The sequence below is a fragment of the Macaca mulatta genome, chromosome 19 (genome assembly GCF_049350105.2).
Source record: "Macaca mulatta isolate MMU2019108-1 chromosome 19, T2T-MMU8v2.0, whole genome shotgun sequence".
Classification (NCBI taxonomy): Eukaryota; Metazoa; Chordata; class Mammalia; order Primates; family Cercopithecidae; genus Macaca; species Macaca mulatta.
In genome coordinates this window covers 49,849,087-49,875,837 of record NC_133424.1, presented here as the reverse complement: position 1 = coordinate 49,875,837, position 26,751 = coordinate 49,849,087, and the positions used below count along the sequence as shown (strand labels likewise).

Here is a 26,751-nt window from a genome sequence, read left to right as displayed (position 1 = left end):
CAGTGTGAACCAAGAGCTGACAGACATGATCAAAGTGTGATAAAGAATGAGGTATTTTGTTTCCAAGAATCTCCTCACCAAGTGCTTACTAATCACAAAGGACAAAAGGTTGGCAGGGTGTGGTGGCTCACTCCTGTAATCTCAGCACTTTGGGAGGCTGAGGCAGGTGGACTGCTTGAGCCCAGGAGTTGGGCAATGTAACAAGACCCCATCTCTACAAAAAATTAAAAATTAGCTGGGCGTGGTGGCATGTGCCTACGGTTCCAGCTATTTGGGAGGCTGAGGCAGGAGGATCACTTGATCCCAGGAGGTTGAGGCTGCAGTGAGCCATGACTGCACCACTGCACTCCAGCCTGGGTGACAGAGTGAGACCTGTGTAAAAAAAAAAAAAAAAAAAAAAAAAATTAATTAATTTTTTTAAAAAAGAAAGAAGGCCGGGCGCGGTGGCTCAAGCCTGTAATCCCAGCACTTTGGGAGGCCGAGACGAGTGGATCACGAGGTCAGGAGATCAAGACCATCCTGGCTAACACAGTGAAACCCCGTCTCTACTAAAAAATACAAAAAACTAGCCAGGCGAGGTGGCGGGCGCCTGTAGTCCCAGCTACTCAGGAGGCTGAGGCAGGAGAATGGCGTAAACCCGGGAGGCAGAGCTTGCAGTGAGCTGAGATCCGGACATTGCACTCCAGCCCGGGTGACAGAGCGAGATTCCGTCTCAAAAAAAAAAAAAAAAAAAGAAAAAGAAAGAAAGAAAGAAAGAAAAGAAAAAAAAAAGGTCAGAAAGTTAATTTTGGGCCAGGCGTGATGGGTCACACCTGTAATCCCAGCACTTTGGGAGGCCTAGGCGGGCGGATCATGAGGTCAGGAGTTCGAGACCAGTCTGGCCAACATGGTGAAACCCCGTCTTTACTAAAACTACAAAAATTAGCCAGGCATGGTGGCGGGCGCCTGTAGTCCCAGCTACTCAGGAGGCCGAGGCAGGAGAATTGCTTGAACCCGGGAGGTGGAGGTTGCAGTGAGCTGAGATGGTGACATTACACTCCAGCCTGGGTGACAAAGTGACTCTGTCTCAAGAAAAAAATAAAAAGTTAATATTATGGTGAAGCCCAGCAGGTACCACCTTAATCAAATGACCCATCTCAATGTCACCAGCAAGGAGACAAGGGGAAACCGCATGCCCCTTGATAGGATGTGCACAGTGCCACTTCTGCGGTTCTTCTGTGAAAATGGTTAACCTACAGATGAAGTTAATCTACAGCTAAGGAAACGTCACTGACTTGTAGCCTCCAAAAGTATCAAGCTCTTGAGAGACAAAGGATGCCACGGTATCTGTTCCAGACTGAGGGAATGGAGGGAAAGAGACGGGATGACTGAACTCACTGTGGGTTTCTGAAGTGGGTGCTCTGCTGCAAGGGACATTATTGGAATGCCTGGCAGAGCTCGAATGGGGTCTGAAGACCTGATGACGGCAGTGGGGACTCAGTGCTGATTTCCTGATATTGATGGGTGCTAGTCCTACTTGATAGAAAATACTTGGCTGGGCACAGTGACTCACGCCTGTAATCCCAGCACGTTGGGAGGCCAAGGCAAGCGTATCACAAGGTGAAGAGATGGAGACTATGCTGGCCAACATGGTGAAACCCTGTCTCTACTAAAAATACAAAATTAGCTGGGCATGGTGGCTCGCACCTTTAGTCCCAGCTACTCAGGAGGCTGGGGCAGGAGAATCTCTTGAACCCAGGAGGCAGAGGTTGCAGTGAGCTGAAATCGTGCCACTGCACTCCAGCCTGGTGACAGAGCAAGACTCCATCTCAAAAAAAAAAAAAAAAAAAAAAGCCAGGCATGGTGGCTCATGCCTGTAATCCCAGCACTTTGGGAGGCTGAGGTGGGTGGATCATGAGGTCAGGAGTTCGAGACCAGCCAGACTGGCCAACGTGGTGAAACCCTGTCTCTACTAAAAATACAAAAATTAGCTGGGTGTGGTGGTGCTTGCCTGTAATCCTAGCTACTTGGGAGGCTGGGGCAGGAGAATCACTTGGTCCCAGGAGGCAGAAGTTGCAGTGAGCCAAGATTGCAAAACTGTACTCCAGCCTGGGTGACAGAGCAAGACTCCGTCTCAAAAAAAAAAAGAAAAAGAAAAAGAAAAAAGAAAAAATACTTGTTAGAGTATTCAGAGCTCATGGGGCTTCATATTAGCAACTTACTAAAATAGTGCTGTATTTGCAACTAATTTGTATGTTTGCAATTTTTCAGAATTTTATTTTATTTATTTATTGTTTTATTGTGGTGCTTACTTTTTTTTTTTTTTTTTTTTTTTGAGACAGAGTCTTACTGTGTCACCCAGGCTGGAGTTCAGTGACACAGTCTCGGCTCACTGCAACCTCCACTTCCCAAGTGCAAGTGATTCTCCTGCCTCAGCTTCCCAAGTGACTGGGATTACAGGGGTGCACCAACATGCCCGGCTAATTTTTGTATTTTCAGTAGAGGTGGAGTTCCACCACATTGACCAGGCTGGTCTTGAATTTTTTTTTTTTTTCCAGACGGAGTCTTTCTTTGTCACCCAGGCTGGAGCACAATGGCGCGATTTTGGCTCACCACAACCTCCGTCTCCCAGGTTCAAGCGATTCTCCTGTCTCAGCCACTGATTACAGGCATGTGCCAGCTAAGATTACAGGCATGTGCCACCACGCCCGGCTAATTTTGTATTTTTAGTAGAGATGGGGTTTCTCCATGTTGGTCAGGTTGGTCTCAAACTCCAGACTCCAGGTGATCCGCCCGCCTCGGCCTCCCAAAGTGCTGGGATTACAGGTGTGAGTGCTGCACCCGGCATTCTTATAGCAGTTTTATACTCAAGCTGCTCGAGACTGTAGGAGGGAGAGGTAAAGTTTTCTTCCCCCTGCAATGTACATTGGAGTTGTTTCCACTGTTTGGCTGTTATGAATAAAGAATGCTTCTTTTTTTTTTTTTTTTTTTTTTTGAGACGGAGTCTCGCTCTGTCACCCAGGCTGGAGTGCAGTGGCGCAATCTCGGCTCACTGCAAGCTCCGCCTCCCGGGTTCACGCCATTCTCCGGCCTCAGCCTCCCGAGTAGCTGGGACTACAGACGCCCGCCACTGCGCCCGGCTAATTTTTTTCTATTTTTAGTAGAGACGGGGTTTCACCATGGTCTCGATCTCCTGACCTTGTGATCCGCCCGCCTCGGCCTTCCAAAGTGCTGGGATTACAGGCGTGAGCCACCGCGCCCGGCCAAGAATGCTTCTATGAACACTTCGTTTAAATATTTAGCGTGGGCCGGGAGCGGTGGCTCAAGCCTGTAATCCCAGCACTTTGGGAGGCCGAGACGGGCGGATCACGAGGTCAGGAGATCGAGACCATCCTGGCTAACACGGTGAAACCCCGTCTCTACTAAAAAATACAAAAAACTAGCCGGGCGAGGTGGCGGGCGCCTGTAGTCCCAGCTACTTGGGAGGCTGAGGCAGGAGAATGGCGTGAACCCGGGAGGCGGAGCTTGCAGTGAGCCGAGATTGCACCACTGCACTCCAGCCTGGGCGACAGAGCGAGACTCTGTCTCAAAAAAAATAAATAAATAAAAATAAAAAATAAATAAATATTTAGCGTGAACATGTTTTTCTTTCCCTTGGGCATATATCTAGGAGTAGAATGCCTGGGTCCCAAGTGTAATTTATGTCACACTTTCCTCAGCAGTCAATAAAGGCTGGTAAATTTCGTCTGGCTGTCCTGTTGTTCTCTTTGAATTTGGAACAATCATCCACCCTTTTTGGTTTATGACACTGACTCTTCAAAACTCCCAACTATGTCCGGGTGTGGTGGCTCATGTCTGTAATCCCAGAACTTTGGGAGGCTGAGGCAGGTGGATTACCTGAGGTCAGGCATTTGAGACCAGCCTGGCCAACATGGTGAAACCCTGTCTCTACTAAAAATACAAAAAATTAGCCAGGTGTGGAGACGCACACCCGTAATCTCAGCTACTCGGGAGGCTGAGGCGGGAGAATCACCTGAACATGGGAGAATTGCTTGAACCCGGGAGGCGGAGGTTGCAGTGAGCCGAGATTGCGCCATTGCACTCCAGCCTAGGTGACAGAGTGAGATCTTGTGTGAAAAAAAAAAAAAAAAAAGAAAAAAAAAAAAAAAAGAAGTCATGGGACCCTCATTCAATTAAGATTCATAGTCCGTGGCAAGATAGAACCCCCTAGTGGGGAGCAGTGGCTCATGCCTCTAGTGCTATGAGAGGCTGAGGCAGGAGGATCATTTGAGACCACGAGTTCAAGGCCAACCTGGGCAACATAGCAAGACCACATCTCTAGAAGAAGTAAAAAGCTGGACATGGCCAGACATGGTGGCTCATGCCTGTAATGCCAGCATTTTGGAGGTGAGGTGGGTAGATCACCTGAGGTCAGAAGTTTGAGAACAGCCTGGCCAACATGGCAAAACCCTGTCTCTACTAAAAACACAAAAATTAGCCAGGCGTGGTGGTGCTCATCTGTAGTCCCAGCTACTCGGGAGGCTGAGGCAAGAGAATCGCTTGAACCTGGGAGGCGGAGGTTGCAGTGAGCCAAGATCCTGCGCTTCAGCCAGCCTGGGCATCAGAGTGAGGCCTTGTCTTAAAAAAAAAAAAAAGAAAAGAGAAGAAAAAAAAAACCCTATTTAAGAGAGATGGATTAATTCCTTCTGTTTCTGTCCATAGGCTCTTGATTTCTGCTTAGGACTTCTCCCAAAATGGAAGAAGCAAGAACACATTGTCATTCTGAAACATCTTTACTATTTTTCTAAGGCTGCAGCCTTGGCCAGCTCACAATCTGCCTTTCCAGGCACAGCAGGTGACAGGGTGAGCAGATATTTTGTTACCATGTAGCAAGAGGCACCGGCTTTCCACACTGCAATACAGGAGTCCTTTCTATCAGCCCCTGTATCTCCTCCAGCCACACCCTCATTTTAAGTTCTGCTGCCTGTATCACCCCACTTCTCCCATTGGCATGCTTGGGGTTGCTGGTTGCTGGCAACAGAAACCTCCTCAGCTAGTTTACAGAGATTACTGGGGCTATGATAGCTTACAGAATTATTATTATTAGTAGTAGTATTTTGAGACGGAGTTTTGCTCTTGTTGCCCAGGCTGGAGTGAAATGGCGCGATCTTGACTCACCGCAACCTCTGCCTCCCGGGTTCAAGAGACTCTCCTGCCTCAGCCTCCCGAGTAGCTGGGATTACAGGCATGAGCCATCAAACCCGGTTAATTTTGTATTTTTTGTAGAGAGGGGGTTTCTTTATGTTGGTCAGGCTGGTCTTGAACCCCCAACCGCAGGTGATCCGCCCCCCTCGGCCTCCCGGAGTGCTGAGATTACAGGTGTGAGCCACCGTGCCCTACAATAGTTTACGGAATTTTCAGAGGAGTAGGGAATAAGCCTCCATGCTGCAAAGCTAGAGGGTTGATGCAGAGAGCATTCCCTGACCAGAGCTTCCTAGGCTGTTCCTAGGCTGTTCTAGATAAAAATAAATACCTCCATCACCTAACTAGCCAGAAGGACTCATATCCCTCCGGTATTACCTCATTTTCACCTTCTGTTTTTTTTTTTTTTTTTTTTTTTTTTTTGAGACGGAGTCTCGCTGTGTCTCCCAGGCTGGAGTGCAGTGGCGTGATCTCAGCTCACCGCAACCTCCGCCTCCCGGGTTCAAGCGATTCTCGCACCTCAGCCGCCCGAGTACCTGGGATCACAGGCATGTGTCACCACGCCTGGCTAATTTTGTATTTTTAGTAGAGATGGGGTTTCTCCATGTTGGTGAGGCTGGTCTCGAACTCCTGACCTCAGGTGATCGGCCCACCTCAGCCTCCCAAAGTGCTAGGATTACAGGCATGAGCCACTGCACCTGGCCCTCATTTTCACCTTCTAAGTTTTGTAGGGGGTGGAGTGTAGTGGCTCGTACCTGTAATCCCAGCACTTTGGGAAGCTGAATTGGTAAGACTGCTTGAGGCCAGGAGTTTGAGACCAGCCTGGGCAGCAGAGGAAGACCCTGTCTCTACAAAAAAAATTTAAAAATGAGCCAGTTGTTGGCCAGGCATGGTGGCCTGTAATCCCAGAGGATCCTGTAATCCCAGAGTGCTGTAATCCCAGCACTTTGGGTAGCTGAGGCCGGTAGATCACTTGAGCCCAGGAGTTCAAGACCAGCCTGAGCAACATAGTGAAACTCCGTCTCTACAAAAAACAAACAAACAAAAGTAAAAAAAAAAAAAAAAAAAAAAAAGTGCTGTGCACAGTGGCACGTGCCTGTAATCCCAGCTACTCAGGAAGCTGAGGCAGGAGGATCATTTGAACCCAGGCTGTTGCAGTTGCAGTGAGGCGAGATCATACCACTGCACTCCAGCCTGGGTGACAGAGTGAGATCCTGTCTCAAAAAAAAGAGCCAGGCGTGGTGGCTCACGCCTGTAATCCCAGCACTTTGGGAGGCCGAGACGGGCGGATCACTAGGTCAGGAGATCGAGACCATCCTGGCTAATGCGGTGAAACCCCGTCTCTACTAAAAAATACAAAAAATTAGCCGGGCGTTGTGGCAGGCACCTGTGGTCCTAGCTAATCAGGAGGCTGAGGCAGGAGAATGATGTGAACCTGGGAGGTGGAGCTTATAGTGAGCCGAGATAGCGCCATTGCACTCCAGCCTGGGCGACAGAGCGAGACTCTGTCTCAAAAAAAAAAAAAAAAAAAAAAAGAAAAAAGAAAAAAGAAAAAAAAAAAGAAGAGAAGAGAAAAGAAAAGAAAAGAAAAGATTAGCCAAGTGTGGTGGCACACAACCGTTGTCCTATCTACTACTCCAGAGACTGAGGAAAATTGCTTCAACCCAGAAGTTCTAGGCTGCAGTGAGCTATGATTGTGCCACTGCACTCCAGGCTGGGTGACAGGGCAAAATCACAGAGTGAGACCACATTTCTTTCTTCCTTCTTCCCTCCCTCCCTCCTTTCTTGCTTTCTTTCTTGCTTTCTTTTTCTTTTCTTTCTTTCTTTCTTTCTCTTTCTTTTCTTTCTTTCTTTCTCTTTCTTTTCTTTCTTTCTTTCTTTCTTTCTCTTTCTTTTCTTTCTTTTTTCTTTTCTTTCTTTCTTTTCCTTTCTTTCTCTCTTTCTCTTTCTTTCTCTCCCCTTCCTCCCTCCCTCCCTTCCTCCCTCCCTCCCTTCCTTCTCTCTCTCTCTCTCTCTCTCTTTCTCTCTCTCTCTCTCTCTCTCTCTCTGTTTCTTTTGTGGACAGTCTTGCTCTGTCACCCAGCCTGGAGTGCAGTGGCACGAATTCAACTCACTGCAACCTCCACCTTCTGGATCAAGTGATTCTTGTGCCTCAGCCTACCCAGTAGCTGGGATTACAGGTGCGTGCCACCATGCCAGGTTAATTTTTTGTATTTTAGTAGAGATGGGGTTTTGCCATGTTGCCCAGGCTGGTGTCAAACTCCTGAGCTCAGGCAATCTGCCCACCTCGGCCTCCAAAGTGCTAGAATCACAGGCGTGAGCCACAGTGCCTGGCCACAAGACCACATCTTTTAAAAAAAAAAGTTTTCCAGGGGTGCAAACTCAGCTTGGGGAAACCCAGTCCTATGTGAATCCAGCTACAAACAACTCTGGAAAATGTAGTTTTTAACTTCCTGATGCAAGAAAGCAGGCCAGGCCAGGTGCAGAGCTTCACACCTGTAATCCCAGGACTTTGGGAGGTCAAGAGGAGGATCCTTGAGTTCCGGAGTTTGAGACCAGCCTGGGTCACATAGTGAGACATCATCTCTACTAAAAAAAAAAAAAAAATTATCTGGGGGTGGTGGCACATGCCTGTAGTTCCAGCCACTTTGGGGTCTGAGGCAGGAGGATCGCTTCAGTCCAGGAGGTGGAGGCTGCAGTGCATGATAATCATGCCTGGGCGACAGATTAAGGCCCTGTCTCAAAAAAAAAAAAAAAAGAAAAAGAAAAAAAAAGGGTGGGCCAACTGGGGAGTGAGTTAGACGCTGAGTAAGCCAATGTTCAGTGGTGGTTGTCAAATTACTTGGAAAGATACAGTTAGTTACATAGTGGGTAAATGTCTTTAACTGTGGGAACAATTAGAATTCACTAAAAAGATTTTTACATGTATCATTTTCATCACTGGAACATTAATATATAAAACCAAAGGAGTCCCTGAAGTATCTTCACTGTGTTTAAAAAATAACCAAAACCACAGGGCATAGTGGCTCACGCCTGTAATCCCAGTACTTTGGGAGGCCAGAGGTTGGAGGATCACTTGAGCCCAGGAGTTCCAGACCAGCCTGGGTAACATAGCCAGACGCTTGGCTAGGCACAGTGGCTTACATCTGTAATCCCAGCGCTTTTGAAGGCTGAGGTGGGTAGATCACTTGAGGTCAGGAGTTCGAGATCAGCCTGGCCAACATGGTGAAATCCCGTCTCTACTAAAAATACAAAAATTAGCCAGGCATGGTGTTGCATGCTTGTAATTCCAGCTAGTAGGTAGACCAAGGCAGAATGGCGTGAACCCGGGAGGCAGAGGTTGCAAGTGAGCTGGGATCACATCACTGCACTCCAGCCTGGGTGACAAAGCGAGACTCAGTTTCAAAAAAGAAAAAAAAAAAAGAACCCATCAAAGATGGGTATCTGTTACCAGAAAGGAGTGAGGACTTCAGGCTGATAACAAAGTTAATGTGCAAACCCTTGGCCAATCAGCAAAGGCACGTTGGGACTTGCAGAATGTTGGCTACATGTGAAGTTACATCCAGCCACAGTGAAGCAATCACTAAAAAATCTCAAACAAAAAAAAACAACAACAAAAACCACAATAGCCTGTAGTCCCAGCTACTCGGGAGGCTGAGGCAGGAGAATGGCGTAAACCCGGGAGGCGGAGCTTGCAGTGAGCTGAGATCCGGCCACTGCACTCCAGCCCAGGCGACAGAGCGAGACTCCATCTCAAACAAAAACAAAAACAAAAACAAAAACAAAAAAAACCCACAATAACCCAAGATATCACCAACAAAATAGCATTGACAAAACCCGGGGTTTTAAATCCTACAAACACTTAGTGTGCAATTAGTTACTTTTCACCTAAATTATATCCTGAAAGAGGCTTAAAGTCAGAAAAATCAGTCTGTCCCCACCCACTTTCTCATTTTCACAGCAAATGAATTTTTTTTTTTTTTTTTTTTTTTTTTTGAGACTGAGTCTTGCTCTGTCGCCCAGGCTCGAGTCCAGAGGGGCAATCTTAGCTCACTACAGCCTCTGCCTCCCAGGTTCAAGTGATTCTCTTGCCTCAGTCTCCTGAGTAGCTGGGATGACAGGCACGCTCCAGGCTGTCGCATTGGCCAGGCTGGTCTCAAACTCCTGACCTCAGATGATCCGCCTGCTTTGGCCTCCCAAAGTTCTGGGATTACAAGTGTGAGCCACTGCGCCCGGCCTGACTCTTAAACAGGGTCTCACTCTGCTGCCCAGGCTGGAGTGCAGTGGTATGATCTTGGCCTACTGCAACTTTGACCTCCAGGGCTCAGGTGATCCTCCTGCCTTAGCCTCCCGAGTAGCTGGGACTACAGGCACATGCCACCACAATGGATCAGAGGAAACTCTGTGGCTACTAACTGCTCAGGAGTGACAGTGGCTTCCGGTGGCAGAAGGAGCAATGAGTGTTTCCAGGGGCACCAGGAAACTTGATCAGGGAGGTGGTGACACAGGTGACTATATGTGTCAAAACTCATTCAACTATTCCATTAAAATCTGAACCCTGAGCAGGGGCTCACACCTGTAATCCCAGCACTTTGGGAGGCCAAGGCAGGTGGATAATGTGAGTCCAGGAATTTGAGAACAGCCTGGGCAACATGGCGAAACCCCATCTGTACAAAATGATACAAAAAATTAGGCAGGTGTGGTGGCACACTCCTGAAGTCCCAGCTACTCAGGAGGATGAGGTGGGAGGATCACTTGAATCTGGGAGGCAGAGGCTGCCATAAGTTGAGATCATACCACTGCACTCCAGCCTGGGTGACAGAGTAAGATCCTGTCTCTAAACAACAACAACAACAACAACAAAATCTGAACCTTTTATTTAATGGGAAAAATACCTCAATGAAATAACAACTGGGAAATAAATACATTAGTTATTTAAAACTGAAAAAAGACGCACACAAATATTACCATGGCCAGGCCTGTAATCTCAACACTTTAGGAGACTAAGGTGGGAGGATCGCTTGAGCCCAGGAGTTTGAGACCAGTCTGGGCAATGTAGTGAGACTTCCTCTCTAGAGAAAAAAAAAACAAGCTCGGTGTGGTGGTGTGCACCTGGAGTCCAAGCTACTCCAGAGGCAGGAGGATTCCCAAACCTAGGAGACCAAGGCTGCAGTGAGCCATGATCACAGACAGACAGAGCAAGACCCTGTCTAAAAAAAAAAAAAAGTACTGCAAAAGTAATGAGAAAGATAACACAATTGAATAAGAACTCATCAAGGGCTGGGTGCAAATTGCTGTAATCCCAGCAATTTGGGAGGCTGAGGTGGGTGGATCACTTGAGGTCAAGAGTTCAAGACCAGCCTGGCCAACACGGTGAAACCCCATCTCTACTAAAAATACAAAAATCAGCCATGAGTGGTGGCACATGCTTGTAATCTCAGCTACTCGGGAGGCTGAGGCAGGAGAATCACTTGAACCTGGGAAGTGGAGGTTGCCGTGAGTCAAGATCGTGCTATTGCACTCCAGCCTGGCGACAGAGCAAGACTCTGTCTCAAAAAAGAAAGAAAGAAAGGGCTGGGCGTGGTGGCTCAAGCCTGTAATCCCAGCACTTTGGGAGGCCAAGACGGGCGGATCACGAGGTCAGGAGATCGAGACCATCCTGGTTAATACGGTGAAACCCCGTCTCTACTAAAAAGTACAAAAAACTAGCCGGGCGAGGTGGCAGGCGCCTGTAGTCCCAGCTACTCGGGAGGCTGAGGCAGGAGAATGGCGTGAACCCGGGAGGCAGAGCTTGCAGTGAGCTGAGATTTGGCCACTGCACTCCAGCCTGGGCGACAGAGCGAGACTCCCTCTCAAAAAAATAAAAATAAAAATAAAAAAACCATCAAGGTTGCAATCAAGGATGCAGATCTGTTACCAGAAAGGAGTCAGGACTTCAGGCTGGTAACAGAGTGAATGCAAACACTTGGCCAGTCAGCAAAGGCACGTTGGGACTTGCAGCACGTTGGCCACATGTGAAGTTACATCCAGCCACAGTGAAACAATCACTGAAAAGCTGAGTTCCTGGGAAGCATGGTACGCAGATGAGGCATCAGTAACGTGAGGAGCATCTTCTTTAGAATAATGGATAACGTTAGAATGATGGCGTCTGCCATTCAGGGGAACATTCTTGGGAACTAACTGAGCTGGGCTGGTGATGTGATCACCGGACACCCTGTTGTCCTCTCTGTTTGTGCCCATGATGTGTCCTTGGCACAGAGACCCCTCTGGAGCCCAGGGCCTGGCCGCTTCCTTGGCTGAGAAGCTGTCGCTGTCTAAGCCTTAGTTGTTTTTTTTTTTTTTTTTTTTTTTTGAGACGGAGTCTCACTCTGCCGCCCAGGCTGGAGTGCAGTGGCCGGATCTCAGCTCACTGCAAGCTCCGCCTCCCGGGTTCACGCCATTCTCCTGCCTCAGCCTCCCAAGTAGCTGGGACTACAGGCGCCCGCCACCGCGCCCGGCTAGTTTTTTGTATTTTTTAGTAGAGACGGGGTTTCACCGTGTTAGCCAGGATGGTCTTGATCTCCTGACCTCGTGATCCGCCTGTCTCGGCCTCCCAAAGTGCTGGGATTACAGGCTTGAGCCACCGCGCCCGGCCTTTTTTTTTTTTTTTTTTTTGAGACGGAGTCTTGCTCTGTCGCCCAGGCTGGAGTGCAGTGACGTGATCTCAGCTCACTGCAAGCTCCGCCTCCCGGGTTCACGCCTTTCTCCTGCCTCAGCCTCCCAAGTAGCTGGGACTACAGGCGCCCGCCACCACGCCCGGCTAATTTTTTGTATTTTTAGAGACGGGGTTTCACCGTGTTAACCCAGGATGGTCTCGATCTCCTGACCTCGTGATCCGCCCACCTCGGCCTCCCAAAGTGCTGGGATTACAGGCATAAGCCACCGTGCCCGGCCCAGCCTTAGTTTTGTCCTCTGCAGAATGGGGGTGCTTGCAGACCCCACTGAAATGCAGCTGCCAGCCTCCCTCTCTGAGTTCATGTCCCTAGGAACTGGTCCCCCAGCTTGGTGCCTTGGAGTGTGTGGGGAGAGGCAAGAGGCTGGGAGCCTGGGACACAGAGGGTGGAGGATGGTTCTGGGTCTGGTGTCTCCACCCAAACTTTCCACTGTGAGCCTGCCTCCAGCCCTCTCAGCAGCCTGCTGGCTGGGGCAGGGGCCGGGGTGGGAGGTGGAAAAGGTCCAGGAGGGCTTCTGCATTGCTAGGGGTGGTTTATTTTTATTTTTTGAGACAAAGTCTAGCTCTGTTGCCCAGGCTGGAGTGCAGTGGTGTGGTCTCGGCTCACTGCAACCTCTGCCTCCCCAGCTAGAGCAATTCTCCTGCCTCACCTTCCTGGGTAGCTGGGATTACAGGTGTCCGTCTACATGCCCGGCCAATTTTTTTGTTTTGTTTTGGTTTTTTTTTTTGTAGAGAAGGGGTTTCACCATGTTGGCCAGGCTGGTCTTGAACTCCTGACCTCAAGTAATCCACCTATCTTGGCCTCCCAAAGTGCTAGGATTATAGGCGTGAGCCACCACGCCCAGCCAGGAGTGGTTTCTGTTCAGCTCCCACACCATCCCTGCCTTTTGGAAACAGATTTCAGTCTGGCCCTCCCACCCCCATCCACGCCTCCCCCAGTCTACTTCCCCAACCCTGGATTCACTTCTAGAGTCTTGGGCCCAAGTAGGCTATATTGGGGCTGGTGGGAGAGTCCTCACTTTGCTCTGTTTTGGGTCTGGGTAGTGATGGGGTGCCAGGCCACGCACTACCCTAAAACCCGCCTCATCCTGACCTGCAAAATTGGTGGGAAGATGGTAACAGTCTTGGAAGGAGGCACAAGAGAGACTTGAAGGAGAGAAGTGGGACAGGAATACGCGGTAGACACAGTTACAGGCAGAGACCGACAGAGTGAGACAGCCAGCCCCAGAGACAGAACCCACAGGAGAGGCACAAGCAGAGGTGAGGAGAGCCAGAGGTCGGGGCAGCGGGTCCTGCGCGGCTTGTGGAAAATCACCTCCCCATCCCAGCCTCAGCCTCCTCCTCTGTACAATGGGGGCGACCCATGCTGCCTCCTGTTGGAATGGTGGGGTCCCAATCAGTGATTTCCTGCATATCCTGGGCAGCCCAGGGACCTAGGAAATGACAAGCGTAGTCCTAGTAGATCCCCTCCTTTCACCCCTCCTGACTGAGGACTTCCCATGAACCGGGCACACTCTAGGACCCAGGGATGCAGCACTGAGCCACCCAGGCCGCCCCTCGACCCCGTGAAGTTGCCCTGTCTGGCACTATCGCTGTGGTTGTAGCCGCTGTTGCTTTAGAGACATAGAAGCAGGGATTTCAGCGCAGACATTTCCAGTCCAGGCAGGAGGTTCTTAGCTGGAGAGAAAGGTCTAGAGTTCCCGCCGGGCTTGGATTCTCAGGACCCAACATGTCTGTGTATAAAATAAGCATGAGAGACTCTCCTGCGTGCCAGGCAGTGGGAAGGCAGGGCTGGAGGGGCGGTGGCATGAGGAGCCTTCTCTGCTGTGAGTTTATTATTGTTAAACGGTCCCTCTTATTATCAGCTCCTCGGAGAAGGGCAGTGCACCCGGGCCCTGGTTGATGGAGGGGATCAAGGCCCCCAAGAAGAGGTGCCACTCCCGCTTCGCCAGGCTTGCCCCAGGGCCAGGGTCTGTGCCAGGTGTGGGTGGTGGGTGGGAAGGGATGGGGTGAGTCATCAGGGCCAGCCCCGCCCTGCTTTTATTTAAGGTCCCCAGCAGTCCCCAGCACCACGGCTGCCTGACCCTGTCCCAGCCATGTCCGTGAGTGCTCCAGAGGCCCAGGGCGGGGCCGAGTAGGGAGGGGGCTGGGGGCTCCTCTTTCAAAGGAGCAAGTGGGCAGTGGGTGCGCCACGGATGGGCCTGGGCTGTGGCCTCTGGGTGACCGCCCTTCCTGATTGTCCCCTCTACCTCTTTGTGGCTTCCTCTGGCTCCCTCTTTGAGGATTTTTCTGTTTTTCTGGGTCGCTCTCCCCGTCTGTTTCTCTGTCTCTGGTCTCTTTCCTGCCTCTCTGCCACCCTTTTCTCTTCCACTGATTTCTGCCAGTCTCAGTCCTGGTCGACTCCTCTGAGGGGTGACCCACCTTCTGCCTCCCTCCTCAGTCTCACTGGCTCACAGTGGCCCCTGCACTCCACTCTTGCAGAACGCTCCCCACAAGTCCTTGCTGCCCGAGGGCATCCGCCCTGGCACGGTGCTGAGAATTCGTGGCTTGGTTCCTCCCAACGCCGGCAGGTGAGACCCCAGGCCCTAGGGGTAAAGGGTACAGGTCTCTAGGCTCAGCTGACCCCCAATTTTTGCAATCTAGAAATAGGGGACCTAGGCCATCTGTATCCACCAGGCTACGAGTCCGGGGCCATTTCTGACCTCAAATCTGATGTATTCACTTATTTGCCCCATGCAAATGGCGAGACTTTGGTCTAGGTGGTTTAGTTTTTGGTGGTTCGTTTGTGGTTTTTTTTTTTGGTAAGATGAGGTCTTGCTATGTTGCCCAGGCTGGTCTTTAACTTCTGGGCCCAAGTGATCCTCCCTTCTCCACCTCCCAGAGTGCTGGGATTACAGGGTGAGCCACTGCACCCAGCCAACATTTCATTTACTTATTCATTCAAAGTGAATTGTAGACATCAGTATTCCTCACCCTCAACATTTCTTGGTCTGGGTGGTTTCTGAGCCCTGACGGCCACCAACCCCACTTCCAGGTTCCACGTAAACCTGCTGTGCGGGGAGGAGCAGGACTCCGATGCCGCCCTGCATTTCAACCCCCGGCTGGACACGTCGGAGGTGGTCTTCAACAGCAAGGAGCAAGGCTCCTGGGGCCGCGAGGAGCGCGGGCCTGGCGTTCCTTTCCAGCGCGGGCAGCCCTTCGAGGTGCTCATCATCGCGTCCGACGACGGCTTCAAGGTGGGTCTCTGAGACAGGGGCGTGGACGCCAAGACCTAGGTCCCTGGAGCAGTGTTGGGCAAAGCCAGGCTATTGGTGGAAGGCAGGGAGGTTGGGGCGGGGTGAGGGGGGTAGGGAAGGCGTGGCCAAGGCAGAGAAGGGTGTCGTTCGACCCTCTCTCTCGCCTAAACAACTCCCACTTGGGTCAGAGAGACAGCAGGGTCAGGAGGACGCGAGCACCAGCCCAGTGTCCAAGGGGTGGGCGTCCTAGCGGGAAGGCGTGGCCCTGACTCGCCATTCCAGACCCTACTCCCAGTTCATTCCTTCCTGAGGCCCTTCCGGGATTTGAGGCATGGGGAAGAATGGGCTGGAGACAGGGCCCAGGAACTCGTCCTAGCTAAAGGGTTGGGGGGTGGAGGTGGCGGCAGATCCTCCGCCACCCAGACCTTACGCGAATTCACCTCCCTCCTCTGCGCTTTAATAGCGGGTAATGGTCGCGGATATAATAATATCCATTACCAAGACTAAAAAAGCCGTTTTTTACTGCGCCACCCAGTAAACTCGTTTGATTCTCACGCAAGAGTTAGAATGAACAATAGCCCCATTTTCCCAGTCGGGAAACTGAGGCCCAGAGGGGATGAGTGATTTCCCCAGGGCCACCCAGCATGGGCCTCCGGAATCCTCACCACCGACTCTCCCCTGCAGGCCGTGGTTGGGGACGCCCAGTACCACCACTTCCGCCACCGCCTGCCGCTGGCGCGCGTGCGCCTGGTGGAGGTGGGTGGGGACGTGCAGCTGGACTCCGTGAAGATCTTCTGAGCAGAAGCCCAGGCGGGCCCGGGGCCTTGGGTGAAAAATAAAGCGTTAGCCCGCAGCGCGACTGTGTCTGTCCCATTCACTGAGATGAGCAAACTGAGGCCCAGAGAAGTGTGAGCAGTGACTCGGAGTTACACAGCGAATCCGAGCCGGGGGCGGGCTTTGAACCTGACTCTGTTTAGGACACTTTCTGCGAAGGCATGAGGGTCGCGATCTGGGAAGGAGTGGATCTGGGGCGTGTGCTGACGCAGCATTTGTGCAAAGCAAGCCAGGCCGAAATGTGGTCGGGCGGATCTGCTGGCGTTTGGGGCGCGGAGAGGCTCACCGCAGTCCTGGTGCCCCCACTGCAGATCTAAGGGGCGCCAACATGGGCCCATCTGCAAAGGGGGCGAATGAGTCCCACCTTTCTGGTCATTCGTGGGCCCCAATCCTACGCGTGGAAAGCGTGTTATAATGTCCCTGGGTCCCGTATCCCCCTGCAGCTCATCTCTCTCACCCTCTTTTCTCCTGGCCTCCCGCCCGCAGAGACGTCCTGGGTGGGGCTGGGAAGCCCGACCTGCGTCTCACGGCTCCCGCTGTGAGTACCCGCCTGCGCACCCTCGGGACAGACGCGAAGGCAGCGGCCCTGGCTCTGCGGAGCAGTGGGGGAGGTCTCGAAGGGCAGCGCGGGGTTTCCGTGGCGCAGCGAGCCCCATTCCCGCGCGCGCTCCACTCTCCCCTACGGTCCCGACCCCGGCCCTAGCCCTGGTTACTGTGACAGACGGGGAAGCAGATGCCAAGTGCAGCCCTGGGCCCAGTTTGGCTTTCAGGGTTCAGGGCGTCGCTGGGGCTCCCCTTAATGGCGAGGAGGGGGAGAGGCTGGGCGCACTGTGCGCCCCGAGCCCGCACCCTCGGCGAAGCACCCTGCAGCGGCCGCGGGTCTCAGGTGCGGACAGTGAAGCCAGCCCAGGGCTGCAATCAGAAGCTGCACGTGGGTGCTCTGGGCCGGCTGTTCCGGAACCTTCATCCGGAGCCACGCCTTGATGAGCGCGCCGGGACTTGGGCCTCGTTCCCCGCCTTTGAGCCTCCGACTCCTTGGCGGTCCGCCGGCATTGCGTCCTGGACCGAGGCGGACGCAGGAAGCTGGTGTGGTTCCTGGCCTGGCCTGAATCTGATTCTGGAGTCGGGTGGGGACGCCAGGTTCGCTGCAGGGCCCAGGTGCGTTCAGGACCCGGGGTTTTCTGCCCCTGCGACCCTCGGGCTGGGCGGTCCCTTCCCGCGTTCGGCCCTGGAGTGGGTGGGCGGCGGTCAGGAGGGAGCCCCGCTCAGGTGAGGAGACCTGGAAGAGGCCGGGTTCTCCTAGTCCTCCGGGGCTCCTGCATGAATGAGTTCGCTCTTATTTCATTTGGCTGTGACGAGTGGTTTCAAAATACTATTTTTTTTTTCCGTAAAGATAACATATGCGTGTGGTACATATTTCAAAACATACAGTGAAATGAACATATTATTGGCACAAGTGGTGAATGTGGTTGGGTCTTCGGATTAGATGGTAGCGATCCAGCCGTGTTAATGTACCGATTTTCACCGTGCCCGACAGTGTACATGTGGGAACCTGTCCCTGTTTGTGGAAAACATAGTTAGATATTTGGAGGTGCACCATGTTTGCGACTTACTCTCAAATGGTTTGCCGAAAATGAAGATTTGGAGCTGGGCGCGATGCCTCAGGCCTGTAATCCCAGCATTTTGGAAGGCTGATGTCAGAGCCTCGCTTGAGGCCAGGTGTATGAGACCAGCCTTGATAATATAGCAACAGCCCGATCACTACAGAAAATTTAAATATATAACAAACGGAGATTTATACTTTTTTTGGTATGTTTGTCATTTATAAACGCGTATATATGTATATGCACATATATGTACACATACATCTATCCTCTTTACTGGCAGAATACTGCTGTTTCCCTGGTCTTCATTTCATGTGTATCTTTCAGAAAATCCCCTGTGGACCTCTGTTCATATGCACGGGTAGTTTCTTCCCCTCCTTGCATAAATGGTAGCACCCTCCACCCACTGTACCGTGTTCATGGCTTAGGAACGTGAGTCCCAGCAACATTCCCTGAGTTCATTCTGTGTGGAGCCACTGCGCTAACCATTCCTTCAATCCCCCATACAACCTTCTGAAGGAGATCCTCTATGCATGGTTTCCCAATGAGGAATTTGATGGCAACGAAAGTTGAGTGACTTGGTTCAAGGTCGCACGCACATCAGGTAGATGGTGGACCCAGGTGAATGTGATTCCTCTCCTTAGGGTCTTAGCCTCTAGAAATTACATTTGGTTTGCTTTCATTTATTACTTTATACTTGTGTGTGTGTGTGTGTATCTCTCTCTCTCTTTTTTTTTTTTTTTTGAGATGGAGCCTTGCTCTGTCGCCCAGGCTGGAGTGCAGTGATACTATCTCCGCGCACTGCAAGCTCCGCCTCCCGGGTTCACGCCATTCTCCTGCCTCAGCCTCCTCAGTAGCTGGGAATATAGGCACCCACCACCGCACCTGGCTAATTTTTTGTATTTTTAGTAGAGATGGGGTTTCACCATGTTAGCCAGGATGGTCTCCATCTCTTGACTCCGTGATCCACCCGCCTTGGCCTCCCAAAGTGCTGGGATTACAGACGTGAGCCACTGCACCGGCCTTTTTTTGTTTGTTTGTTTTTGAGAGAGTCTTGCTGTATCACCCAGGCTAGAATGCAGGGGCGCAATCTTGGCTCACTGCAACCTCCACTTCCCGGGTTCAAGCGATTCTCCTGTCTCATCCTCCCGAGTAGTTGGGATTACATTTGTGTGCACCATGCCTGGCTAATTTTTGTATTTTTAGTAGAAACAGGTTTCACCATGTTGGTCAGGCTGGTCTTGAACTCCTGACCTCAGGTGATCCACCCACCTCAGCCTCCCAAAGTGCAGGGATTACAGTTGTGAGCCACTGCAGCCAGCCACTTTTTATATATTTTTCTTTTTTTTTTTTTTGAGACGGAGTCTTGCTCTGTGCCCCAGGCTGGAGTGCAGTGGCGCGATCTCGGCTCACTGCAAGCTCCGCCCCACCGGGTTCACGCCATTCTCCTGCCTCAGCCTCCCGAGTAGCTGGGACTACAGGCGCCCGCCACCTCGCCCGGCTAGTTTTTTGTATTTTTTAGTAGAGACGGGGTTTCACCGTGTTAGCCAGGATGGTCTCGATCTCCTGACCTCGTGATCCACCCGTCTCAGCCTCCCAAAGTGCTGGGATTACAGGCTTGAGCCACCGTATATTTTTCAAAGACAACATCTTGCTCTATCACACCCAGCCTGGAGTGCAGTGGCATGATCCCAGCTCACTGAAGCCTCAACTTTCAAGGCTCAAGCAATCCTCCTGACTCAGCCTCCAAAGGAGCTGGGACTGCAGGCACGCACCACCATTCCTGGCTAATTTTTAAAATTTTTTTGTAGGGACAGGGTCACTCAACCTTTGGGGGCATCAAATTCCTCACTGGGAATTTTCCCAATTGGGAACTCAAGGAAGGGTTGGCACAGTGGCTACACACAGTAGAAACTCCTAGACTCAAGCAGTCCTCCTGCCTCAGCCTCCCAAAGTGCTAGGAACACAAGCGTGAGCCACCTCACCTAGCCTTGGTGGTGTTTTTTGTTTTTTTGTTTTTGTTTTTGTTGTTTTTTTGAGACAGAGTCTCGATCTGTTGCCCAGGCTGGAGTTCAGTGGCACAGTCTCGGCTCACTGCAAGCTCTGCCCCCTGGGTTCACGCCATTCTCCTGCCTCAGTGTCCCAAGTAGCTGGAACTACAGGCGCCCGTCAACCTTGGTGTTTTTATTTTTTATTTATTTATTTATTTATTTATTTATTTTTAATTTTTTTTATTTTTTTGAGACGGAGTCTCGCTCTGTCGCCCAGGCTGGAGTGCAGTGGCGCGATCTCGGCTCACTGCAAGCTCCGCCTCCTGGGTTTACGCCATTCTCCTGCCTCAGCCTCCTGAGTAGCTGGGACTACAGGCGCCCGCCACCGCGCCTGGCTAATTTTTTGTATTTTTAGTAGAGACAGGGTTTCACCGTGGTCTCGATCTCCTGACCTTGTGATCCGCCCGCCTCGGCCTCCCAAAGTGCTGGGATTACAGGCGTGAGCCACCACGCCCGGCCCTAACCTTGGTGTTTTTAATATCAACTTCATTAATATGTCACTTACACACAGTAAAATAATTCTTCCTTTTAAACTGTACAGTTTTAAAAGGGTGGCTCACGCCTATAAACCCAGCCCTTTGGAAGGCCGAGGCAAGTGGATCACCTGAGGTCAGGAGTTCGAGACCAGCCTGGCCAACATGGTGAAACCCTGTGTCTACTAAAAATACAAAAATTAGCTGGGCGTGGTGGCGCACACCTGTAATCCCAGCTACTACAGGACTGAGGCAGGAGGATTGCTTGAACCTGGGAGGCAGAGGTTGCAGTGACCCGAGATGGTGCCACTGCACTCCAGCCTGGGCAACAGAGCGAGACTCCATCTCAAAAAAATAAGTACAAAAATTTTTAAAAAGTGTACATATCTGTGAATTTAGACAAAGACATCCATTGTGTGGCCACCATGATCAAGGTACAGTCGAATTGTGAGATTTCCTCACCCCTCCCAGCCACACCCCTGGTGCCTGGGTGGTGACCACTCATCCGCTCTCAAGCTTCTTAAATTACTTTTTCCCTGCTCTAAAACTTGGTGGAGGCTGGGCGCGGTGGCCCTCACCTGTAATTCCAGTACTTTGGGAGGCTGAGGTGCGTGGATCACCTGAGGTCAGGAGTTCAAGACCAGCCTGGCCAACATGGTGAAAACCTGTCTCTACTGAAAATACAAAAATTATTTGGGCATGGTGGTGCATGCCTCTAGTCCCAGCTACTTGGGAGGCTGAGGCAGGAGACTCGCTTGAACTTGGGAGGCAGAGGTTGCAGGGAGTCGAGATCATGGCACTGCACTCCAGCCTGGGGGCCAGAGCAAGACTCTGTCTCTAAATAAATAAATAAATAAGTAGATAAATTTGGGTAGAAAAGTATAGTACTCTTTTTGTAAAAGTCTGGCTACTTCTGCTTAGCATACATAATGTTTTAGGTTCATTCATGTGTTTTCTTCATGTAGTTCATTTCTTTGGGTTGTAATCCACTGTGTGAACCTGAGTTTACTGATCTGTTCACGTGTTGATGGACACGTGAGTTGTTGCCAGTGTGGTTGATTATGAATAAAGATTGTATGAAAAGTCTTTGATGTTTTGGCCGGGTGCGGTGGCTCAAGCTTGTAATCCCAGCACTTTGGGAGGCCGAGACGGGCGGATCACGAGGTCAGGAGATGGAGACCATCCTGGCTAACACGGTGAAACCCCGTCTCCACTAAAAAATACAAAAAACTAGCCAGGCGAGGTGGGGGGCGCCTGTAGTCCCAGCTACTCGGGAGGCTAAGGCAGGAGAATGGCGTGAACCCGGGAGGCGGAGCTTGCAGTGAGCCGAGATCTGGCCACTGCACTCCAGCCTGGGTGACAGAGCAAGACTCCGTCTCAAAAAAAAAAAAAAAAACAGACAAGTCTTTGATGTTTTTATTTCTTTTGGGTCAATACCCAGGAGTATACCTGTGTCATATAAGTGTACGTTTAAGTTTATTTATTTATTTATTATTATTATTTGAGCCAGGGTCTCTCTCTGTCACTGAGGCTGGAATGCAGTGGCACCACCATAGCTCACTGCAGCCTCCAACTTGGCTCAAGCAATCCTCCTGCCTCAGCCTCTAGAGTAGCTGGGACTATGGGTGTGTTCCACTATGCCTAGCTAAGTTTAATTTAATTAACTAATTATTTTTTATTTATTTATTTTTTTGAGACGGAGTCTTGCTCTGTCACCAGGCTGGAGTACAGTGGCACGATCTCGGGTCACTGCAACAACCTCTGACTCCCTGGTTCAAGCGATTCTCCTGTCTCAGCCTCCTGAGTAGCTGGAATTACAGGTGCGTGCCACCACACCCGGCTAATTTTTGTATTTTTAGTAGAGACGGGGTTTCACCATGTTAGCCAAGATGGTCTCGATCTCCTGACCTAGTGATCCACCTGCCTCCGCCTCCCAAAGTGCTGGGATTATAGGCGTGAGCCACCGCGCCCAGCCTATGCCTGGCTAATTTTTGTGTTTTTAGTAGAGGCAGGGTTTCACCATATTGGCCAGGCTGGTCTTGAATTTCTGACCTCAGGTTATCCACCTGCCTCAGCCTCCCAAAGTGCTGGGATTACAGGCATGAGCTACCACGCCCAGCCTAATTTTTAAATTTTTTTTTTAGGGGCAGGGTCTCACTGTATTCTCCAGGTTGGTCTCAAACTCCTGGGCTCAAGCAGTCCTCCTACCTCAGCCTCTCAAGATGGTGTGATTACAGGCAGGAGTCACTTTGCCCCGCCCAATATGCTTACCTTTATAAGAAACTTCAGGCCGGGCCGGTGGCTCACGCCTGTAATCCCAGCACTTTGGGAGGCCGAGATGGGCGGATCACAAGGTCAGGAGATTGAGACCATCCTGGCTAACACTGTGAAACCCCGTCTCTACTAAAAATACAAAAAAATTAGCCGGGCATAGTGGCGGGCGCCTGTAGTCCTAGCTACTCGGGAGGCTGAGGCAGGAGAATGGCATGAACCCCGGAGGCGGAGCTTGCAGTGAGCCGAGATCGGGCCACCGCACTCCAGCCTGGGTGACTGAGCAAGACTGCGTCTCAAAAAAAAAAAAAAAAAAGAAAAACGTCTAATTGGGATGACATTCATTTTATCAGTTATTTTTTCTGTTATGTTGTGTGCTTTTGTGACCTACTTAAATCTTTGCTTAAGAAAGCTTCATGAGAAACATTTATCACAAAGATTTCTTTTTATGTTTTATTGTGGAAAGTTTATAGTTTTAGCATTTAAGTTTAGTTTTTTAACTTTATTTATTTATTTATTTTGAGATGGAATTTCACTCTTGTCACCTAGGCTGGAGTGCAGTGGCACGATCTTGGCTCACTGCAACCTCCACCTCCCGGGTTCAAGCGATTCTCCTGCCTCAGCTCCCTAAGTATCTGGGACTACAGGCGCCCGCCACCACGCCCGGCTAATTTTTGTATTTTTAGTAGAGACAGGGTTTCACCACGTTGGCCAAGCTGTTCTTGAACTCCTGACCTCAGGTGATCCACCCACCTCGGCCTCCCAAAGTGCTGGGATTACAGGAGTGAGTCACGTCACCCGGTCTAACTTTAGTTAATTTTTGTCTCATTAGTTAATACATTGTTTCTAGTTAATTTTTAGTTATTTTTAGTTAATTTTTGTGTGTGGTACAAGTTAAGGATCAAGGTTCTTTTCTCACTCTATAGATGTCTAGTTATTTCACCCCATTTGTTGAAGTGACTTATCTTTTCTCCTCATTGATTTATATTGGCAGTTTTGTTAAAAATTAATTGACCATTTTTGTTGTTTTAAATCTGCAGTTAATCATTCTTCTGATTCCTTATTTTATGTATCTATCCTTATCTTGATAGCGTATTCCTGATTACTGTAGCTTTTTAGTGGGTCTTTCTCTCTCTCTCTCTTTTTTTTTTTTTTTTTAAGACGGAGTCTCTCTCTGTCACCCAGGCTGGAGTGCAGTGGCACGATCACGGCTCATGGCAACCTCTGCCTCCTGAGTTCAAGCAATTCTCCTGCCTCAGCCTCCCGAGTAGCTGGGATTACAGGTGCCCACCACCACGCCCTGCTACTTTTTGTATTTTTAGCAGAGATGGGGTTTCACCATGTTGGTCAGGCTGGTCTTGAGCTCCTGACCTCAAGTAATCTGCCCACCTCAGCCTCCCAAAGTGCTGGCATTATAGGCAAGAGCCACTGCGTCCGGCCTCTTTTTTCTTTTTTTGAGACAGGTTCTCACTCTGTTTCCCAAGCTGGAGCGCAGTGGTGCAATCACAGCTCACTGCAGTCTCAGCCTCCTGGGCTCACCCTCCTAAGTAGCTGGGACTACAGGCACATGCCACGACGCCCAGCTAATGTCTGTACTTTTTGGAGAGACACGGTCTCACCACGTTGCCCAGGCTGGTCTGGAATTCCTGGGCTCAAGCCATCCACCCACCTTGGCCTCCCAAAGTGAATAGTGAGTCTTCTTCTTCTTCTCTTCTTTTTTTTTTTTTTTTTTTGAGACGGAGTCTTGCTCAGTCGCCCAGGCTGGAGTGCATCTCGGCTCACTGCAAGCTCCGCCTCCCGGGTTCATGCCATTCTCCTGCCTCAGCCTCCCAAGTAGCTGGGACTACAGGCACCTGCCACTACACCCGGCTATTTTTTTTTTTGTACTTTTAGTAGAGACGGGGTTTCACCTTGTTAGCCAGGATGGTCTTGATCTCCTGACCTCGTCATCCGCCCATCTCGGCCTCCCAAAGTGCTGGGATTACAGGCGTGAGCCACCGCGCCCGGCCAAATAGTGAGTCTTAAAGTCACGTTATATGTGTTGCAACTTTGTTCTCCTTTCTCAAAATTGTTTTTTTATTCTATGTCATTTTCATTTTTCAATACATTTCAGTGGATAATTATACAAAAATTTTATCTGTGTTTCTATTTTGTTTTTAAGTCAGTTTTGGTTATTTGTGTCTCTCTAGAGATTTGTTCATTTCATCTAAATTGCCTAATTAGTTGACCTAAATCTGTTCATAATATTCCCCTATGATTTTTAAAAATTTGTGTACCATGTTAATGTTTTTCCCTCCTTCATTCTTGATTTTGGTAATTGACAGCTTCTGTCTTTTTTATTTTTCTTACTCTTTTGTTGAACTTTTCAATGAGCTAACTGATTTCATCAAAAACCAGTGTACTAGTTTTGTTGATCTTTTTTTTTCTTTTTGAGACAGAGTCTCGCTCTGTCCCCCAGGCTGGAGTGCAGTGGTGCAATCTTGGCTCACTGCAAGCTCCGCCTCCTGGGTTCAAGCAATTCTCCTACCTCAGCCTCCCGAGTAGCTGGGACTACAGGCACCCGCCACCACGCCCGGCTAATTTTTATATTTTTAGCAGAGACGGAGGTTCACTGTGTTTGCCAGGGTGGTCCCAATCTCGTGACCTCGGGATCTGCCCGTCTTGGCCTCTCGAAGTGCTGGGATTACAGGCGTGAGCCACCATGCCCGGCCCTTTTTTTTTTTTTTTTATTGAGGCAGAGTCTCACTCTGTCGCCAAAGGCTAGAGTGCAGTGGCACGATCTTGGCTCACAGCAACCTCCACCTCTGGGTTCAAGAGATTCTCCTGCCTCAGCCTCCTGAGTAGCTGGGATTACAGGTATGTACCACCATGCCCAGCTAATTTTTGTATTTTTAATAGAGATGGGGTTTCACCATGTTGGCCAGACTGGTCTCTAACTCCTGACCTCAGGTGATCCACCCGCCTCGGCCTCCCAAAGTGCTGGGATTACAGGTGTGAGCCACTGCACACAGCCCAATTTTGTTGATCTTTTCTTTTCTTTTTTTGAGACAAGAGTCTCACTCTGGCCGGGCGCGGTGGCTCAAGCCTGTAATCCCAGCACTTTGGGAGGCCGAGACAGGCGGATCACGAGGTCAGGAGATCGAGACCATCCTGGCTAACACGGTGAAACCCCATCTCTACTAAAAAATATAAAAAACTAGCCGGGCGCAGTGGCGGGCGCCTGTAGTCCCAACTACTCGGGAGGCTGAGGCAGGAGAATGGCGTGAACCCAGGAGGCGGAGCTTGTAGTGAGCTGAGATCCGGCCACTGCACTCCAGCCTGGGCGGCAGAGCGAGACTCTGTCTCAAAAAAAAAAAAAAAAAAAAAAAAAAGAGTCTCACTCTGTCACCCAGGCTGGAGTGCAGTGGCTCGATCTTGACTCACTGCAACCTCCACCTCCCGGGTTCAAGTAACTCTCCTGCCTCAGCCTCCCGAGTAGCTGGGACTACAGGCAGGTGCCACCACACCTGGCTAATTTTTGTATTTTCAGTAGAGATGGGGTTTTGCCACGTTGGCAGAGCTGGTCTCAAACTCCAGATCTCAGGTGGTCCACCTGCCTCAGTCTCCTAATACGCTGGGATTACAGGCGAGCCACCGTGCCCAGCCCAATCCTCTCTCTCTCTCTCTCTTTTTTTTTTTTTTTTTTTGAGATGGAGTCTTGCTCTGTTGCCCAGGCTGGAGTGCAGTAGCATGATCTTGGCTCACTGCAACCTCTGCCGCCCGGGTTCAAGTGATTCTGCTGCCTCAGCCTCCCGAGTAGCTGGGAATACAGGTGCCTGCCACCATGCCTGGCTAATTTGTATTTTTAGTAGAGACGGGGTTTCAACCATATTGGCCAGGCTGGTCTTGAACTCCTGACCTTGTGATCTGCCCGTCTCAGCCTCCCAAAGTGTTGGGATTACAGGCATGTGCCACTGCGCCCGGCTTCTCCCTATCTCTTAAAAACAAAACAACAACAACAACAACAACAAAAAACAGAGGAGACTGAGGCAAAGCAAAGTTTTAAATTTTTAAATAATAACAGTAATTATTATTATTATTATTATTTCGAGAGAAGGTCTCACTCCGTTGCCCAGGCTGGAGTGCAGTGGTGCAGTCTCAGCTCACTGCAACCCCCGCTTCCCGTCCTCAAGCCATCCTCCCACCTGAGCCTCCAGAGTAGCTGGAACTACAGTCACACACCACCATGCCCAGCTAATTTTTGTATTTTTTCTAGAGACAGAGTTTCACCACATTGCCCAGGCTGATTTCAAACTCCTGCACTCTAGGGGTCTGCCTGGGTCGGCCTCCCAAAGTGCTGGCATTACAGGTGTAAGCCACCATGCCCAGTCAAGGGGAAGTTTTTAAAGG

General features: G+C 50.4%; 2 protein-coding genes across 13 annotated transcripts in view; both read left to right on the top strand.

Moving 5' to 3' along the window:
- The first annotated feature begins 13,916 nt into the window (after positions 1–13,916).
- LOC114674161 (galectin-7) lies at positions 13,917–15,982 on the top strand. Its single transcript, XM_028840024.2, has 4 exons — positions 13,917–13,995; positions 14,375–14,463; positions 14,928–15,129; positions 15,814–15,982. The coding sequence occupies exons 1-4, from the start codon at positions 13,990–13,992 to the stop codon at positions 15,925–15,927; spliced, it is 411 nt and encodes a 136-aa protein (XP_028695857.2). The 5' UTR covers positions 13,917–13,989; the 3' UTR covers positions 15,928–15,982.
- Positions 15,983–16,445: 463 nt separating this feature from the next.
- The window catches only part of CAPN12 (calpain 12), a 34,675-nt gene continuing 24,369 nt past the window's right edge, over positions 16,446–26,751 (top strand). Inside the window, exons 1-2 of one of the 12 annotated variants that reach the window (XM_077982433.1) lie at positions 23,451–24,052; positions 24,256–24,376. The gene's annotated coding sequence lies outside the window, so the exon portion shown is untranslated. Of the gene's footprint in view, positions 17,122–23,450; positions 24,377–26,751 lie in introns of those variants that run through there. The other 11 variants (XM_077982430.1, XM_077982438.1, XM_077982439.1 and 8 more) reach the window with 11 other exon arrangements.